Source organism: Xenopus laevis, chromosome 5L (assembly GCF_017654675.1).
Source record: "Xenopus laevis strain J_2021 chromosome 5L, Xenopus_laevis_v10.1, whole genome shotgun sequence".
In the NCBI taxonomy this organism is placed as follows: domain Eukaryota; kingdom Metazoa; phylum Chordata; class Amphibia; order Anura; family Pipidae; genus Xenopus; species Xenopus laevis.
Genome location: NC_054379.1, coordinates 49870991 through 49890610, shown reverse-complemented (window position 1 = coordinate 49890610; position 19620 = coordinate 49870991). Strand labels below are relative to the sequence as shown.

Below are 19620 nucleotides of genomic sequence, written 5' to 3'. Positions count from 1 at the left end.
TTCTAGGGAAAAAAACAAGTACACCCTTGGCTCTAATATCTGCGATTAAAGAGTTCATAGTGGATTCTTTGATGGTTAGCTTCCCAGCCCCTGATCCACCATGTTTTATAGTTGATAGGTTCTTAGGATAAAATGCTAGTTTCACCAAACATGTCTTATTGTACTGTGGCCAGATAACTCTATGACTGCCTTGTTTGTCCACTGCACATTTTTCCAGAAGTCGTGATCTTTGCCTAGGTGTTCTTTAGTCTTGCCCTGATAGCAAATGCTTTCTCCTGGCACAGATTCCATGTAGATCTAAGTTATGTAGCCTCTTTCTAATGGTAGACTTATGCACTTTGACATCAGTAGTGGCCAGAGCTACCTGTAGTAGAGTCCTGCAGCTGGTCGGGTACCTGCGGGTTACCCGCAAAAGTCTGCAGTACCCTGCGGGTTGTGGGTAGAAGTTCCTGGTGCGGGTGCAGCGGGTTTGCAGGTTGGGCTGCAGGTCTTCTCGATAGCATTTTTTACGCCTTTTTTCTGATCATGCCTACTTCCGATGATGTCATTTCCGGTTTACAATGACAGCACTTCCTGATTCTTGATGGTCAGCGATTCCGGGTTGCGGATAAGGTACTTGCAGACCGGGCGGGTTGCGGGTCCAAGCGGGTTCTGGGTTGCGTATTGCAGGTTGCGGATACGGGTTACAAAAAATGGACTCGTGCAGGACCTTGCATTCTACTTTGCTCTTGGGCTGAACTTGCTGGGACAGCCTAGTCTGGTAGTTTTTTGTTTTTTTTAAAAAAATCTTCTCTGCAGCTGATCTTCCGGACAGTAAAATTGGCGATGTCCAGTTGGCCATCTTTTTAAATTCCTTCCCAGACCCCAGATACCACACATGTCAGCAAAGAAGAGCAAATGTGTGTGATTAAATAAGACAGGTTCCTCTAAGATCCCTCTATGTTCTTGATTTGCTATGTCTGATTCTAATTTTGGGTATTTGAGCTACTGATAAAGGTAGGGGTGTACTTACTTTTGCATTTATGCTTACAATAGAACCATGATTTTACATTTCCCAGGGGTCAGCGTAGAAATCAAATAAAAAACCAGGGGGGGGAAGCTCTGCTTGACTGTATGGAACCATGAAAAAAACAGTTCCAGGAAAACATAATTTCTGGCTAATTAAAATCTGTAATCTACTGTATGTTATTTACACAATAGACTACAAAATGTAAATATTGCATGATATTTGTTAAATGATACAACCTTTATCAATATTGTTGAAATGAAGATTTCATCTGTATGTTGAAAAAATTTGCCATGTGATGTACTTACTTTCTCACATGACTGTACATATATATGATTTTTTTTCTTCACGACTACACAAATATGATTTTTTTTATTCATATACTGCCATTTGCTGTCTTTCAATATTTAATTGGTGTCTGTTTCAGTAAAATCCATTTTGGAAGGAAACAGGCCCTTCCTATTTATTTGCCTGCTGTTAGTAGACAACTGTAAGGATTGTATGTTTTATATAAATACTACACATTCCTTCATGCCAGGGACGATTGCCAGTTTCACTATACATATTGCCATGGAGTAAACAATTTGCATTCGCAGCAGGCTTGGCAGTGTCTTCTGTATTATAAGTAGCTGTAATGCTATATCATACGCTATTTTTGTTATCTGACATGTGTACATAGTTAATGACATTCTTGTGAAAAATAAAATATATGCGATTGGATTGTTGGGAAGAATACAATAATTCAAAATGTTATTGTAGCCGTATTCGCTAAGGAACTTTTTCTTGGCTAACTGTGTATTTGTGTATTGCAGTTCTGATCATCCTGAGGATACTGAACCAAAAACTTGTAATAATTATAGATTCTGCTTCCAGCCTTTTGTGCTGATTTCTTGCCTGGCCTGTGTATAATTGTCTTGCATTTTTTCTACTATATGATTTTTAAGAAACACTTTCTTTTTTTAGCAAAGATGTCAAGAAAGCTAAGCCTACCTACAGAATTAAAGCCTGAATTAGGTACGTTACTTCAACCTTTGTATATTTTTTTTAAAATTTATATTACTATTTATTTATATTATTATTTTGTACATATTTGCATGTATCATTGTATTGTGTATATGCATACATTGACAACCAAAGCTGTATCGGGAGAGAAGAGTCTGTTCACAGTTCCCAAAGGTGAAACAGATCTGAATGCATTGGGGTGTAGCAAAAGCACCAGGCCTAATCAGTATACAGGCCATGTTTAGGGCAGGATTAGTTCAAGCAGATCCAGGGAACAGGCCAGAAGTCAGGCAGCAAACGAATGCATTAATGGAAAATTGCACAGCCATCTAGCACATATTCCAGAGTTCCAGACTGGCAAGTCTAAGGAAGCAAAGCCTTACACATATCTAACATCAAAGAAAGAAAGCATGTACATCTTTTTATTCATTGATAAATCTGCTGTTTATAACGGTCTGCTATTGTCTCTTCAAGAACCGCATGAAAACTGATTTCTAATAAAGTATATACCTACCACGAGTTTTAATGAAATAGAATGTAATTCTAAACTTTCCAGTACACTTTTAATTAAAAAATGAAATGGTCCAGAGAACGTATAGGGATAAACAGGGTTCATTTGCAATTACATTTACAAATAACACTAAAACAACTAACATTTTGTAATAAATGCATCCTGGAGAGTATTTTTTTCAGAATTACATTTTGTTTATTATGCAGAAGGATAGAATGGAAATGCCTATAGCATCTCAAATCATTGAATGTTAACAAAAACTCAAAATTGCCAGGGAATTAAAGGTCGAATTTTAGAGTAATGTAAATTTTTTAAACTCTAATAAATTCAATTTATTATATTAGGTATATTACTTATGAAAAAATGTAAATGTCTAAAATTCGATCTAATAGACCCAACCTGAATTGAATTAAAATCAAGTTTCCCTCTATTTTGATTTGCGTCAAATTTTTTTTGACGCGTGACATTTTTTTTTATCCCATTGGAGTCTATGGGGTGTAATTTTTAAAGCAAAACTTGGCAAAAATTTGGCTCATCACTATTATTAACATCTTAATAGACATCTGCCTTTGACTTCTACATGAACTTGGCAGGTTTTAGGTGGAGAATAGTTGAATTAGAACTATTTTCAGGGTCGAGGTGTGCTAAATCTCACATTCAAATTCAAGTTGGTGGTTTTAAATTCGAATTTGTGAAAAAAAAAAGTAAAAATTTGAATCAAACCTTAGTAAATCTGGCTCTTAGTGGTAAACGCTGAGGCTACTGCAATGGAGAGCGATTGTGAGTGCTTGTGTTTCTTCAGACGTGTCGCTGCTATATGATGAAATCAGTAGCCTTGGAGAACAACAAATATGGCCATGTCTTCCATATTTATAGTGCACGCTCTCATTTAAGGTGATACATCATCACACAATGGGAATTTCATAAATCAGTTATAAATCAAAAACATACTACACTATTGTCTGCACCAAGATGCCTTAATAACTGCTAGAATTTTCTTGTGTCCTTAAAAGACACTATAATTCTCCTTTATGGAAATGTTTGTGGCATGTTGTTTGCTTTAAATATGTTCTAATTTTATTCTGTGTAATTATTTCAGTACAATAGTAATAGACTAGTTTTTATAAACCTGTCAGTGCCGTTTCTAGATGTTAGAGACAATTCCTTCAGTCGGTCCAGGAGCTCCAGTGTGACAAGCATTGACAAGGAATCACGGGAAGCAATATCATCTCTGCACTTTTGTGAGACATTCACCAGAAAACCTGACGTGTCAACATCCCCATGTTTGTGGGTGGGAACAACGCTGGGTACTGTGTTAGTTATTGTACTGAACCTACCACCGGGTTGCGAGCAGAGACTTCTACAGCCTGTAATTGTGTCTCCAAGTGGTAAGTAAAGTTAACAGTACTATGGGTATGGAACCTGTTATTCAGAATGCTCAGGACATGGGGTTTTCTAGATAATGGATCTTTCTGTAATTTGGATACAATATACTTCATACCTTAAGTCTACTAGAAAATCATGTGAACATTAAATAAAACCAATAGGATGTTTTTTCTTCCAATAAGGATTAATTATATCTTAGTTTGGATCAAATATAAGGTACTGTTTTATTATTACAGAGAAAAAGGAAATAATTTAAAAAAAAATGGATTATTTGGATAAAATGGAGTCTATGGGAGATGGCCTTCCTGTAATTCTGAGCTTTCTGGATAATGGATCCCATACCTGTTGGTCAGTTGGGTGTTTGGACTGACTCAAACAAATAGAATCATCTTCTGCATTCATATAATATTGTTAAATGACTGAATACACTGAAACATTTTCTGAATATATATATATATATTTTTTTATCTCAATATATTTATATAGAAATGTATTTTAACTGTATTATACATATTCCTGCCCTTTGTTCATTTACATGTAGTTTATTCTGAGTTCAAATATTTATGTAAACTATGTAATTTATAACGTTTTACTCTCCTTTCCTCTTTAAAATATAAACAATACCATTGTCAATATGCTCTGTAATGATAAATGCTTTTATATATGTGGGTTTGACATATTACATGGTTTTTTAAAGAAATTCTCAGTTCTCTATTAATTCTTTCAAGGGACCATACTGAGGTTAAAGGGTGCAATCTTAAGAATGTCATTTCTCGACACACTGGGAGCTTTAATTCCACCAGCATCTGAATCCTGGAGGGAACCCAACGTACCTGAAGATAAAGATGATAAGGATCGATTGAAAAAACGGAGGCCAGTGTCCGTCTCACCCTCCTCCTCTCAGGAAATCAGTGAAAACCAATATGCAGTGATCTGTTCTGAAAAGCAAGCAAAAGTGATCTCTTTGCCCTCCCAGAACTGCATTTATAAACACAACATAACAGAGACTTCTTTTGTTCTACGAGGAGATATAGTGTCAATGAGTAATAGCACCTGCCTTGCATGTTTCTGTGCCAATGGACATATTATGACTTTTAGGTAAGGCTCATTTTTTATTGTTCACTGTACTGAATGAGATATGGTCAAGATGAGAGATGCTCTCAACCTCTCAAAGAGAGAAGGTTAAATACATTTGTTTCACTGTGGTGCCTTCCATTTTTTATATCCAAGTCTATGTGACTGAGCTAGGTAAAAACCCATTCAATAGTGTACACTATCTGTATACTTTAATTTTTAAATTGCTTTGGTGTAATTAGTTTTTACAATGATAAATTGTAGGGCTAGTCATTTCATTCTTCTAAATTCTATTTAAAAAGGGTAATAGCATCTGTTCACACTCCTCCATCATTGAGCCAGAACATAGATTCATTCCATTGAGGTGCAAGGAACAGGACTCACAGACTAAAGGAAGTCCTGGAATTAAAAGTAAATTGAGGAGGTGTTACATCCGCATTGGTAAATTGCACAAAAGTTGTGACAGGATCTTTTTGTGGGTGTATGCTTTTATTTATGATATCAAATGCTCTTATTGTGGTTAAAAAACATGGTGATTTGTATCCATTTTTGCCCTGTTCACATTACCGTTGCATTGTAACGGAGCCCCTAGGATTTTATCTATCGTTTGAGGTGTGATTAAAGAGTAAACTTTTAATATATGGGACATATTCCGTGTAGCTACTGATTAGTAGTAATCAAAATAATTAAAAAAAGCAGAGGGAATCCCTTTCCAGTGACTGTAGTGAGAAGAGCTTCAAGTGGCCCTGGCTTAGTAAACAAGCAGAATCAGCACATTTTTCATTGTAGTCAATGAGACAAAAGCATTTGTGACTTTTATTGCTTTTATCGCTGCTACTCATGCTTTATAGCTGTAAAGCAGCATTTGAATAGCATGCCAAAACAACTATTAGATGCTGTTATTAAAGTGACCAAGAAAACATAAAGTGCAAGCTTCCGGTTAGCTTCTCAGTGCTGTCAAACAGAAAAGAACTGACCTGCAGAAAGAAAGAAAATGTAGTGATCTACTCTGCAAGTACAGTAAGCAGTACAACTATTTTGATAAAAATACATTTGTGAACATTTTCTGAAAGTGTATCAGCCACTTAGGCTAAAATGTGCAAATGTAAACAGCACTGTCATGTCCGCTATAGATCATGTTGGCTGGTTTAAACCCTAGTAATAATGGATGCCAGCAGGAATTCATATTTAAACAGAGCGATATATATTTGTCATTGCAAATATGTGTTAAACATAGGTTTGTAAACATAGAACATGAAGTTGCATTTATGTGCACTCCTATTTAAAATCAAAGGTTCGCAACAGGCTGCACATGCAAATGGTATACATGTTCCATTGTTGAACATGAAAACCTAGAGCAGACAGCAGTTCTTGTAAATGCACACAGTAGGAGGAGGAGGTAAAACCTGATTACAGCGTGTAGCATCAGTGTATTGATTGCATCTGGAAAAACCAATACTATTTGTGTTTTAATAAGCATTAACTACAGTTTAGTGCATTTCCACCAAGGTTTATTCTGTCTGTAAGATATGCTGGGAAATCCAATTGGCCCATGGTTGAGTTGGCACATGTACACCATCATGGGGTGAAAGGATGGGTAAATAGGTAAAGTGATTCACAGAATGTTTAGGCAAACTGTGCATTAATCTGCTCTGGTATGACCAGCTCTGTAGTACAAATGAGTGCAATCGGTGTTTCTTGGCTAAGAATATTGCTTCTACCTCAGAACCACTACATAGAATTTCAGATAGTTCTTGATTGTGTCAGTGTTTCTCATGTACTGACTGAATGCAATTTATTACGTGCTTTATTAAATTCATCTGAATATCTATGTATTACAATTTACCAGTAGAATTCAGAATATAACTAGTCATTATTACAGACGAAGCATAGCAAAAGTTGAGGAATGTGTGTTATGAATATCATAGTTGCAGTGCCAAAGTACTCCATTTGTAACTGAAGTATTATTTAAAGGGGAACTCCAGCTTCCAAACCCAAATTTGATAAAGAGGCCCACATAACACAGAAACCTCTAATTTACCTATCACATTTACCTATTTCTTCAAAAAGTATGAATACATTTTCTATGCTAAAATCCATCTGTTTAACAGTTCTTCGCTTTCTGCATCATTTGAAATCCTGGCAGGGAAGGAGGGACTAAATACTGATGTTACAAATTGTAACAACTTCTCCACAGCTTACAGACAGCATGCAGGAACTACATAACCCACAATGCATTGCACTATGATGTTCCGTTCCTTTTGGAGGATGCAGTCTAAGGATAGATGGCTGCTGATACAAAGTAACAGTTGTCAGCCAGCTCAGCAAAGTAGTCCGACAGATCAGCAGAAGTGCAGGGGCCTAGGCTTAGGGAACTGTTAGAAACCATTAAAAATCATGAAAAGTCTGCATATTTTTTAATTGATATATATTGCAAAGTTGCGTGAAATTATGTTTACATTTCTAAAAGCTTAAGTTATGTTTGTGTGGAGTTCCCCTTTAAGGCTGGCATATGTTACCTATGGAAATCCAAGTACTTTGGGGTTTTAGAAAGAAACAAGCAATGATTTGTATGTTGCATCAAATAAGCCCAGTCTTTTTGTAGGTGTTAATTACTGCATTATAATCTATATTACCCATTGAACTTTAGGACCATGTCATACCATGTCTCCCTAACTTGCCCTTTGCACCTTGTTCTTCACTATGTAAATGGCCCCTCCAGAGATCTGTCAGCTTCCTATTTGAAAAGGGGTTGTTCACCTTTAAATTAACTTTTAGTATGATGTAGAGACTGATACTCCGATACAACTTGCAATTGATTATCATTTTTTATTATTTGAGGATTTTGAGTTTTTTCGTTTTTTATTCAGCAGCTCTCCAGTTTCCAGTCTCCAGTCCAGTCTCCAAAAATAAATTATGAAGACCAATGTAAAAGTTGCTTCGAATTTGCCATTCTATAACATACTAAAAGTTAACTTGAAGGCGAACCACCCCTTTAATCTGTGTAAACGTGTAATCAACTCATATATGTCAAGGCTAATGATGGTTTCATGCCGCTGTCACACATTTATGCTATATTTGAGGTCATTGCTGCTCTTCACAATAACAGTGATAGGTATTCCATGTATTTTGTTGGCACTGCTTACAGGACACTGATATGAATGTGTTATGAATGAACCTGAGATTCTGTCTAATATATGTGTGATATTCTAAGATAAATATATTTATATTGATTGCAAATCTAGATATCACAAAATGTTTTTTATAGTTATTTCACTGACAATTTTCTTTTTTCTCAAGTTTGCCAAGTTTAAGGCCGCTGTTGGATGTAAATTACTTGCCACTTACCAACATGCGGATAGCCAGAACATTCTGCTTCACAAACAATGGACAGGCATTGTATCTCGTCTCACCCACAGAAATACAGAGAATTACCTATAGTCAAGAAACCTGCGAGAATTTACAGGTATAATACAAACAGCAGGACTTTATTGCCTGTTCCTTATGTAACAATAGCTAAGTATAAGCGAAGCACCCCACTCCTGGTTTCATTTCTCAAATTATGAAAGCAAATGGAAAGTATTAAAGATGTTTTATAAAAAAAAGAATTGTTAAAAAAAAGATGTTTTGCTGGAATGTCTTTCTTTTATTTTTTGATTAAACATAAGGTGCTTATGTACTTGCAGTCCTTTGGCATAACTTTTATATTTAAGGGCTGTGGTGCAAGTTGTTTTGATCAAAAAGACTGAAATGTCCCCTGCCTAAAGCAGATTACTTTCTGTTAGTGGGAAGGGCTGTGAGTTGACATAAACCTATAATTATCATACACACAGGGCAACTCTTTTGGATTAATGAGATGTGAGGCCCCTAGGCTACACTTTCCACAGGCTCCCCTTCTAGGCTACTCCCACTCCAAAAAGAAATATACAACAATTAATCAGGGTCACAGATGCACCTGGAGACACAAGGGGACCATGCTATAGTTTTTTCCATTTATTATTTATACTTAATTATTATTTACTTTTGTATTTATTTTTATCTGGACCTCGGTCTAGTCGGACGGGTGCGTGGTTGGTACCTGCTGGGAGAAGATTAGGCAAGGTGCAGGCATGGCATGCGCCCGAGATCTCTAAGATGTGTTGGGTTCGATGCCCACCAGTTACATCACTAAACACGACGCATCTTAGAGGGTTCAAGCGCACACTTCATGCCTTGGCTTGTCTGGCTGCCTAATCTTTTTCCAAGCAGGTACAGTGCACCAGTCCCGACCAGACCCAGTAGTGGAGGTAAAAATAATTTTTAAAAAAAAGGAAAATGAAAATAATAATTGAAAAAGCTAGGTGGGTCCCTAGGCTTTATTCTAGAGTAGCCTAATCATTAATCTGCTCCTGCCCAGAAGTATGAATGGAATATAATCCACACTGGAGGGTTATTTTAATGGCCGCAAAACACTTTGTATTCCATAGCCTTTACATACCGCTCTACAGGATTTTATAGCAGTGTGGAAACATCACTTATTTTTTAGATAGCACTTAATGATGTAAACTTTTTCTAAAATTTTTATTGGACAGTTACTTGTAGATATTATTATTATTATATAATATTATTATATTATTAACATCACAGATTCAAGATAAATGTGATGTTGCTCCTATTTGAATGTATACAAATTATATAGCTCCCCACATGCATTGTAGATACCAATTAATTATCGAGTAATTTTCCCTTTATTGCTGGGCTGTCCTGTACAGTCCTATTTGACAACGGAGAGGTCCCTATTTGACAACTGAGAGGTCCCTATGCTAGATGGCCACTCCACCAACCCAGAATTGGCTACAAACTGCTAAAGTGTATTATATATAAATTATTTATTAGAAACATGTGGAATTCATAGGCGGGGCATCTGCAGTAGCTATATCCATTGAGATGTGCATTGTATGTGTTTCCAATAAATATATCATTCACATAGCTTCTGCTTTAGTCTGCTGTAATCTCATTCTTGTCTGCCATTATTTAATAAACATGTGTGCTATATCTGAGCAAATCCATTTATTGGATAATTATTTAAATGTATTTCCAGAAGTAATAAATAGGGGAAATTTCCAAACTAACTACTCTTCTCTGTTGTAATGTAGGAAATGTTAGGAGAGCTCTTCACCCCAGTTGAAACACCAGAAGCTCCTAACAGAGGGTTCTTCAAAGGCTTATTTGGTGGAGGGGCACAGTCACTTGATCGAGAGGATCTTTGTGAGTATTGGGCATTTTTGGCAGAAGCTTTTAATAAGGGCAATAGTTGGAAATCTATGTATTCACTAACATTTTCAGTATAAATGTCAGAACTTGGCTGCTGTAATGTTGACCTTTGAAAAAAAATTGTAGATTAACCTCTAAACTGTTTTTTTTCAGTTGACTAAACATATATTCTGTTGTATCTTAGAACATTAGCTGTGGTCATTTCATTGATTTTAGTACTGGCAGCCCAAATGAGTAGATATAATAAATGTGATAGCTTGTATCTACTTTATTGTACAATTGTAAGTTCTCATAGATGTACTGTATAAGTCAGTATGGGGGATAGAAATTAACGTATTATACAAAAATATGACATTATCTTCTTTTATTTGTTAGTTGGAGAGACTGCATCTGGGAAACCCTCAAGAAGCCTTGCCCAGCACATCCCTGGGCCTGGTGGAATTGAGGGAGTTAAGGGAGCTGCATCAGGAGTTGTCGGAGAACTTGCTCGTGCCCGATGGGCTTTGGATGAAAGAGGGCAGAAAATAGGGGAGCTGGAGGAAAGAACAACCGCTATGCTTGCCAGTGCAGACTCCTTTTCAAAACATGCTCATGATGTACGGCTTGATCAGTGTTGATCTTCTAATATTGTGTTTATGACTTAGTTTGTGTTTTAATTCTTCCAACCAATGTGCTACAATGTTGCCCTGACAGCTTGTATCAGCACCATTATTGTATTATTTCCTTTCATCGGTTTTGTCCAACAAGTGTAATGAATTGAAGACACCCCTGCACTAGCCATCCAAGTGCTTGTGCTTCACTGACACCTTTATTATTTGGCAAAACACTTGAAACAGAGTAATGTCTGTAATATATAACTGCTGAACCTGTCATGCACATTATATCACCAGTGTGAGGAGAGACACCAGCAATCACCCAAAAAAGCAGCGTTGCCTATGGTCACCACATTATTATTAGCAGCTTAGGGAAGGGGAAGTAACATACCTTAGCAACAATGCATTCTTTAGTGCAGACCTTTGCAGTTTTATGAAAATATGCATAGGAGCAAAAAATAGTGGTTATTTATGTATGGAAAGGCCCTTTTGCATTTTGCACAGTGCCTTCCTTCAAAAGTAAATTGTTGCAAATGGAGTGCAGAGACCTGCAGCTGTCCTGTATTCAGGAGGTGCAAGAGGAGGGAGACAGGTACTGTAGGTGACCCCAACCACCACCTTACTTGTGTGTCATTCACTAGGACGGCAGGAAATAAGGGGCCCAGCCGCATCTAAATCTAACAGAAAAACGTACTAAATCCCCAGCACAAAAAAAACACTTGTTCAGATCTTATGCATGCATGCACAAACTTGTAGAGAAAATGGACGGGGTACGGAGCACCTGGCCTAGGGGCGCACAATTTAAAAATCCAGGCCTTATGCCATGCTTTGTGCACTTTGGGGCATAGTAAACTCCTCCCAATATTTTCTGTCCTCTAGAGAGAAGAGCATTTTATATTTTCAATAATATGGTACTATAACATAGATACTATAGCAAAATACATACATCTTTGGGCTATATTATCCAGAAACCCTTTATCCAGACAGATCTGAAAACCTGCAATGCCCTCCCCTAGACAGTACTGTTCAAATTACTATTACTATATAATTATTATTTTTGACTGATTCCATTTTCCTTGGTGTTAAATTTTTAGCATAAATCTATTCTGTATTAGTGGTAAAGAAATATTATTGTCAGTTTGCTATTTATAAATGTTTCCAGATGCTTTAAAGGAGACGTATAGAATAAATTAAATAGCCCTAATTTTGTAGGCAATAATGTATACTATACAGTGCTGGTTTCACTTTGGGCTAAAAATGTATATTATCTTTAAAAAAATGGCCCCATTATTAGAGCACCCTATAGCTCTGCTACGGTCCCTTGCTGTCTTTCAAATGAGAGGTGGGCTTGTCCTATCAGTCCCTGCCAGAAGCACAGTAGGAGGGGATAGCCAATCACAGCCCTGCAGTCACACAAGTAAAGACAGGCTTCAGTTCCCTATAAGGTCAGCCTAGCTGCTGATTGGTTCCTATCCTACAGTACAGTGTGCTGAGTGCCACCGACTCCTCTACACAGCCTGGGAAAGGAGGCAGCAGGAAGCAGAACAGATGTGTGAAACTAGTGGGGATTTTGCAGAAATTTTCAATAAATCAGCCTGAAACACATCTTTTCTCAGCACATTCCTTCTACAGTATATTGATACATTGTTGTTTTTTTTACATAATATGTCTTCTTTAACCCATGATTTGCTATATTGCAGAACATACAGATTCAAAGTATGCGTTTCCATATATAAAACTTCAGCAGTTGTGTTCTGGACAGTTAAATTTCATGTTTGACTGATGTTTTCCACCAACAATGTTTTGTTTTTTTCTTTTTTAGATGATGTTAAAGTATAAAGATAAGAAGTGGTATCAGTTCTGATGACAAAGATCCAAAACACATTGTTTTAAGTTCATCAAGGAGAATTTAAACCAAGAGTGCATCAATTTTTCTTCAATTTATTTCTGCAGGACAGTTGGGAACCAGGGGGTGAACGTTCATATTTGGTTACAATTTCCTAGCACAAATCGTATACTGTCTTACCTCAGTTTGTGGCTTTTACTGAGGAGCATTGCTTTAAAACACACAAACTCAGCATTGAGTTGTGATTTGGTGTGGCAATGAATAGAGAGCAGGCAACACATGAGAATGTTGAAGAATAACATTCAAAGAAAAAAAAGACTTTCATTCCCCTGTTCAAAGTTCAACATTCTTGAGGATTTTTTTTTTTTAAGGCTTTTGTTTTTCTGGAACCTTGGATTCAAACATTGTGATTGGACCTCTAGTATTTCACCTATGTTATTTCTGCTAGGAAAGCCGCAATCATTTTCAGTTCTGAAGCCTAAGAAACAAGACAGAAACCACACCAACTGCAAAAATACCGGAACAGTAATCTGCAAAGGATATCTCGTCATCACTTCCATAAGTGAAGAATTTCCTTTGTGATTTCATGTACGCTTTATTCATGCTTTGTTCAGTTCAACACTTCAATTGTAAAGCCTCCAGCTAGTACTTGTCAATCTTGCGTGCTGATCCACAGAAGCGCTTGTTGAGTTTACTGCATTTCTTTTGCAGCTATGGCTTTGGAAATACTGGCCATTGCATCATAAACGTATATTTCATATAAATCCACTCACCACCTTCATGATTTTTTTTCAGCAACATGGGTTTATCGATAAATACTATAGCTGAAGCATAGGGCATTTGAGCAGAAGCTATAGAGTTGAGTGTCCCAAGGGTACTGTAACTGTCAAAAGCAATCTGGTAAATAACAGATCCTATTTTTCTGTATGAGATTTGTAAGTGGCTGACTTTATTTTTTTGCCATGCATAAAAACAATTTATATTTTCCTTTTAAGTAAAATGGCTCTGTATCAAATTACCGGGCTGCATATATATTGAATGAGAAGAGATTACAATTCATGTCGTTTCATGAAAACAAACTATTAAAGGGGGAGATGACCCTTTTTAAAGTAGTACTTATCCATTTGTTTTACCTCAGGATAGCTAAAGGGTTTAGCACATTATGTGCACAGATCATTGTCCATATACCTTGATTTGCCTTTATAAACCTTGAATGAAAGCTGCCATGTTGTCAATGTTCAAATGAGGCATTTGCTCAGTAGAGCGGCACCATTTAACATCTATGTACTTGGCATTGATGTCTTGGACTCTACCTCTTCCAAGATAAGCAAAGAAGCTCATCCCATGCATATGTATAGATGAAATTAAACAGAATAGGAATATTCTGTGCTCATGATAATTTGCCTTCCGCTTTATTATGCCTGGTTAAAGAAAAGGAAATAGAGAAACTAGTAGCACTTTTTTCCTTTGAGTAGAGAATGTGTTTGCACTCATGTTCCATGCGTGAGTCTCCCAAGTACACCCACGAACACCAGATTCAATCATGTGCGGTGAGGACAATGGATAAATCAAAATGCCGTAATTCATTGGTGAACCATTTTGTTATCGTGTGAATACACACTTACAGACACAAGTACTAACCTTTGCAGACCTTCTAATCTAAGTCTGCATGTTCGGTATTCTGTTTAAAACGCTCATCTTCTGCTCACGACCCAGGCTGATTTGGTCACATTATTCAAGATGTATTTTGTACATCTATGTGAAATTCCTTACTAGGCAGTATATATATGTTTGAAACTGTTTCTACAGCTTTATTTGTTATAGGCCAACTTATCATTAAGATGTTGCTCACGGTCTTTGTCTGCTGAGCATATATCCAATTAAATCCAGTTAAAATTTGGCTTGTGTGTTGGGGATCGAATCACTTTTTGATTAGAGTTGGTATTACAAAGAAGCTGTGTCTGGATAAATTGATATTTTCTTCATTTAAACTCCTTATTTCAGGTGGATGACACATTCCCTTTTAAAGCATTTGCCTTTCTTTTTGCTTACCCACTCAAAAGCCATCAAGCAGGTTAGCATTCATTCCTATCTCCCTGCCATAGGTTATTGTCATGTTCCATTTGCTGGTGTTCCCATTAAGTTTGGTAATGGTTCATTTCTTTTTAAGTGCCTATTATTATTATTATTGATAAGGACTGAGGTGAAATTTGTAATTACTGCAACATTTTACATTTGTAGTTGCATGTACTATTACAGTGTTATTATTTTGACGCATGCCGTTCTAAAGATATATTTTTCTATTCCTTTAACCTTTAGAATGAAACCGTATCAGAGTACCATGGTCCTTTGAGCAAATTTTCTTATACTCAGCCTCACACTGTAGATGTTATCATTTTTCTCAGAGTGGAAGAGTAGCGATCTATACTTTATACGTCATGGAAATCAGTGCACTTGGATTTGCTGAATTACAGCTTCCAGCATCCTTTAGGTTAGTAGCAGACGAGGGGATATCTATATCCTCCGTAAATATACTCCACAAGCTTTAATGATGTAAATGTGGCAATCAATGACTTGAAACGATATCTAAAAATGCATACCGGGCTCAACTTATGTTATTGTCTAGCAATTTGTACATTTGTTGAGACCAGTGGCCATTTTCAGATGTTTCCGCATTAAACCCCCTTCGAAAGCCATGTTTCTTTGTGGCAGTGTCATGTCATAAGCAAGTTGAATGATGAATCCTGCAATTAGAGGCCTATTTATAAAGCTGCATCCAAACCGGTGTATAAATAGACAACACATAGCCACATAACACTGTCTGGATTCTGGACATCAGTGTATAAAATGCAGAAAATTTATAAAGCTCTGATACCCAAGATAATATTGTAGCTTAAAAAGACACTTGAAAAAATGCTGTGTGAAAAAAGGGCATACACTATATCAATCTTTGTATGCTGCATTTTACACAGCTGACTGCATTTCCCCCCTTTGTTTTGAGTGGGTTACACAAATACTGATGTAAAATATGGCGTCCAAAAGGTGAGAAAAAAACACACTCCATGATTAGTTCCTTTTAATTTATGATTTCCGAGATGCTGACACACACCGTTTATTTTACACCACTTTTTTACCATAAGTCTTTTCAAACTGTGTGCATTCCAAATTGACACACTGCTTCTAAGGCATAAAAAACATTTCACTTAGATCCTATACCCCAGAATATGTTTCAAAGCTATCGGCTGTACATTTACCCATAGAAAAGACATAGGGGCCCATTTACTTAGTTCGAGTGAAGGAATAGAGGAAAAATAGTTCGAATTTGGAATGGTTGAATGGGCTACTTCGACTACGACCTTCGACTTCAAATCGAACGATTCGAACTAAACATTGTTCGACTATTCGAACATTCGATAGTCAAAGTACTGTCTCTTTAAAAATTTCTTCGACCCCCTAGTTCGCCACCTAAAACCTACCGAGGCCAATGTTAGCCTATGGGGAAAGTCCCCATAAGCTTCCTAACAATTTCCTTCGATCGATGGATTAAAATCCTTCGAATCGTTCTATTCGAAGGATTTAATCGTTCGATCGAACAATTATTCCTTTGATCGTTCGATCGTAGGAATAGCGCAAAATCCTTTGACTTCGATATTCGAAGTCGAATATCGAGGGTTAATTAACCCTTGATATTCGACCCTAGGTAAATGTGCCCCATAATGTATTACTTTTCTTTTATGGAAGACCACTCGGATTATTAAATATTACACTGAACAGCATTTATGGAAGTGAGACACAACTGTTACAATTATCTATAGCTAGTTATTTATTAGACAAATACAGGTATTGGATCCCTTACCTGGAAACCCACTATTCATAAAGCTTCAAATTATGGGAAGACCATCTCCCATAGAGTCCATTCTCTGTAATAATAAAACAGTACCTTGTACTTGGTGGTAACTATGCTGAATGGATCCATATTGGTGACTATTGGGTTTATTTAATGTCTAAATGATTTTTAGCAGACTTAAGGTATGATCCAAATTATGGAAGTATCCCTTATCTGGATGATAGCTTCTATACCTGTAATTTGCTTTTCCATGCCATATTTTAGTATTTCTTCTGACTGCAAATTATACACAGAGGACACAATACCCTGATAAAAAAGCTGATATTAAAAAGTTATAATTCAAGAAATTTTACATTTGCATACTGTTGAAGCATTGCATTAATCCACAGCAAACTTTATTGTATCAGACATTTATTAATTTATCATAAATCCTTACCGGCGACTCCGCAGACTATACTTTAGTACACAGGATTCATATTTTCATATTGTTTACAAAGGCCAGTTAAACTGGCACCCATATGCAGTGCCATCTGCAATACAAAGAGGGAACCATGGAGCAAAATCTTCTAAGACTCATATTAGGCAGATTTTGTTTCAAAGTATTTTGTGTTTTATTGGCACAAATATGCAACATATTACCACATTTTCTCATTACACAAATCTCTATATTATGCAAAAATGACAGTTTCAAACTCATTTAGCCACACGATTAATGTAATGTATAACATGCATGTACGGGATAAGTGGGAGACGACACCACCTGCAAAATGAATAAAATATATAAATTAATGCAGCACTTTTTATTTTGCCATTATTTTGTCAGTAAGGTTCTCGCTGAAATACAAAGATTGAAATGTTACTTTATAGCAGTTATAACATCTCATTATATACGTTCGTCTTTTTAATTCAGCAATTCAAAGTTCCGGGTCAAATAGGCCACATGTTACATTTCATATTGGTGGTTGTGCAATATCGTAGCCATTAATAAAACAAAAATCTCTAATTACTGTATCATGGAGGGGTGGAACTGAACACAGAAATGGTGCCTGGCTGGTGTGACTTTTTTGCTACAGAAATTCCATGGAGAGATAGTGCTCCAACATTATTTTTAGTCTGGCAGAGCCTTTTAGCAAAAAAAGAAAAATAGAAATCATTTTTATAGTGTTACACAGTAGAATAAAAAAAGACTTGTAGTCTTGCACTTCGATAAAATAACAAAACGAGACACATAAATCTGATACCTTGTGATGGCTACATTTATATAAATATTCACACAGCAAGCCTTTAGGACTTTAATGTCCCAGACCTCCTAAAAGCTTACTTTGAAAATATTTCTTGTTTTGTTTTTTATCATGGAAGTACTTTTTTCTTTCACAAAACAGGCCCTCATCTGTAAATCCCCCTTTGTTATGACAATCGATTGCACCACTCCAGCAAAGATATTGGGACAATGCCCCAGCAGCCAGGGGAACTTTGTAATGATATTATCCAACAGTATTGTGTTTATTTGGCTTGTTGTAACATGGCTTTCAATACATGCCAAAGAGGTAAACTACAGGAGGAGAAATCCTCATGTACATGAAAAACTGTGCTTCTAGTCACCTTCCCTACATTAAAGGAACAGAGAAACCATCAAATATTTAAAAAAAAACATAAAACAAATTGTAACATGTAGCTGTTTATTTATATGCACCAATATCATCCTGATCTCTGGAAGAAGTGGAAGAAGTGCAGGTTGTCAAAACAATATCTGACGCAGCGTAGATGAACTGTATGCAGACATTCTCACTTTCCAATCTGATATGATGAAGTTGGTGCGATGCACCAAGCAGTGAAATCAAGCAAAATATGTTTACACATAGCATAGTAAATAGTGACAATGAGCAGAAAGTGATTCTATAAAAATCAGCCTATATAACTCAGCAGTAACATTTTTGGAAGTGAATCAGTAAGAAAATTAGCATTCATTAGCAGACGTTTCCCCCCCCCCAACGATATCTGTCATTTAATTTATAAATAGCAACATTACCAATGACTGCCTTATATTTGTGTTTGTGGGTCTGCAACACTAAGGGGGTTATTTATCAAGGTCTACAAACTCCGATCTAACCCGCTTGGGTTTTTAACGCTTATTTATTATTATATTTTCCAGAAAATTTGCTTTGCGGGAAAAGCTCAGATTTTCACGCTTTTTTTGTGGGTTTTCCCTGAAGTCTTTTTCAGTGTTTTAACCCGAAAGCTCCGAAAACATTGTGAAATTGACGGACACAACCAAAATTCAATGGGACTAATCCCATTGACTTTTATGCAACCTCGACAGGTTTGAGATGCCGTGTATATTCAGGCTTTTTAGCCCTCGGGGTTTAATAAATTCCGAAAAATTCATGATTTTTTTTAAAAGTCAGATTTTATAAAAAAAAATCTTGAATTTTTAGGATTTCAGAGAAATTCGGGTATTCAGAGCTTAGTAAATAACCCCCTTAATGTTTTGTTGTTATTTTGATGGGTTAAAATGTATTATGGGCTTGAAAATGTCTTCATTATTTTTTAGTTATATTGATTATTGTTTTAATTTAATATTATGTGCCAAAATTTTTATGTTGTACTTTTGGTGTGATCCCAGTGATAAAGAAAAGAAGCAAAGTTAGGCAGATGAGGTGACTTCTAATAAGTGCCTCTGATTTGGTGGCATCCATCTGTGATTCTAGTTGCTTGCCTACTATCTCGGGATGGCACTCCTCTTCTTCAAAAAATGCACCATCTTGTTCAATTGTCCCAGAAACCCTCTGCACTACCCTGGGTGAGATCTTGTGCAATATAGACCTTATTCTCTGATTTCTGTGCTGCCCCAGCTCCAGTGGGTGCAGGGGATGCCTGGGACATTGGAACAAGATGGCAGCAAGGCACTACTCAGACATTACCCCAGGTTGGTGCATTTTTTGTAGAATAGGGTACCAGCACTGGGTATCAGGTAAGCAACTAGAATCATTGGACGAGCACCCCTTTTCTCCTTTACATTACCCATTTTTGAGAAAAGGATACCTTAAAAGCCCATGTATCTAAATCTCTTCCTGCAGAAGTTAAAGATCTCTGCAAGGAGGA

General features: G+C 36.6%; 1 protein-coding gene across 11 annotated transcripts in view; it reads left to right on the top strand.

Annotated features, from left to right (window-relative positions):
- stxbp5.L (syntaxin binding protein 5 (tomosyn) L homeolog) overlaps nucleotides 1–13689 on the top strand; it is a 180377-nt gene extending 166688 nt beyond the window's left edge. For 6 of the 11 annotated variants that reach the window (XM_018263043.2, XM_018263045.2, XM_018263049.2 and 3 more), the window contains 7 exons: nucleotides 1970–2020; nucleotides 3656–3907; nucleotides 4634–5003; nucleotides 8280–8445; nucleotides 10115–10226; nucleotides 10608–10828; nucleotides 12648–13689. In XM_018263043.2, the coding sequence (XP_018118532.1) occupies nucleotides 1970–2020; nucleotides 3656–3907; nucleotides 4634–5003; nucleotides 8280–8445; nucleotides 10115–10226; nucleotides 10608–10828; nucleotides 12648–12689 (1214 nt within the window). In that variant the 3' untranslated portion in view covers nucleotides 12690–13689. The remainder of the gene's footprint in view (nucleotides 1–1969; nucleotides 2021–3655; nucleotides 3908–4633; nucleotides 5004–8279; nucleotides 8446–10114; nucleotides 10227–10607; nucleotides 10829–12647) is intronic. The other 5 variants (XM_018263044.2, XM_041562728.1, XM_018263050.2 and 2 more) reach the window with 1 other exon arrangement.
- Nucleotides 13690–19620: the final 5931 nt, after the last annotated feature.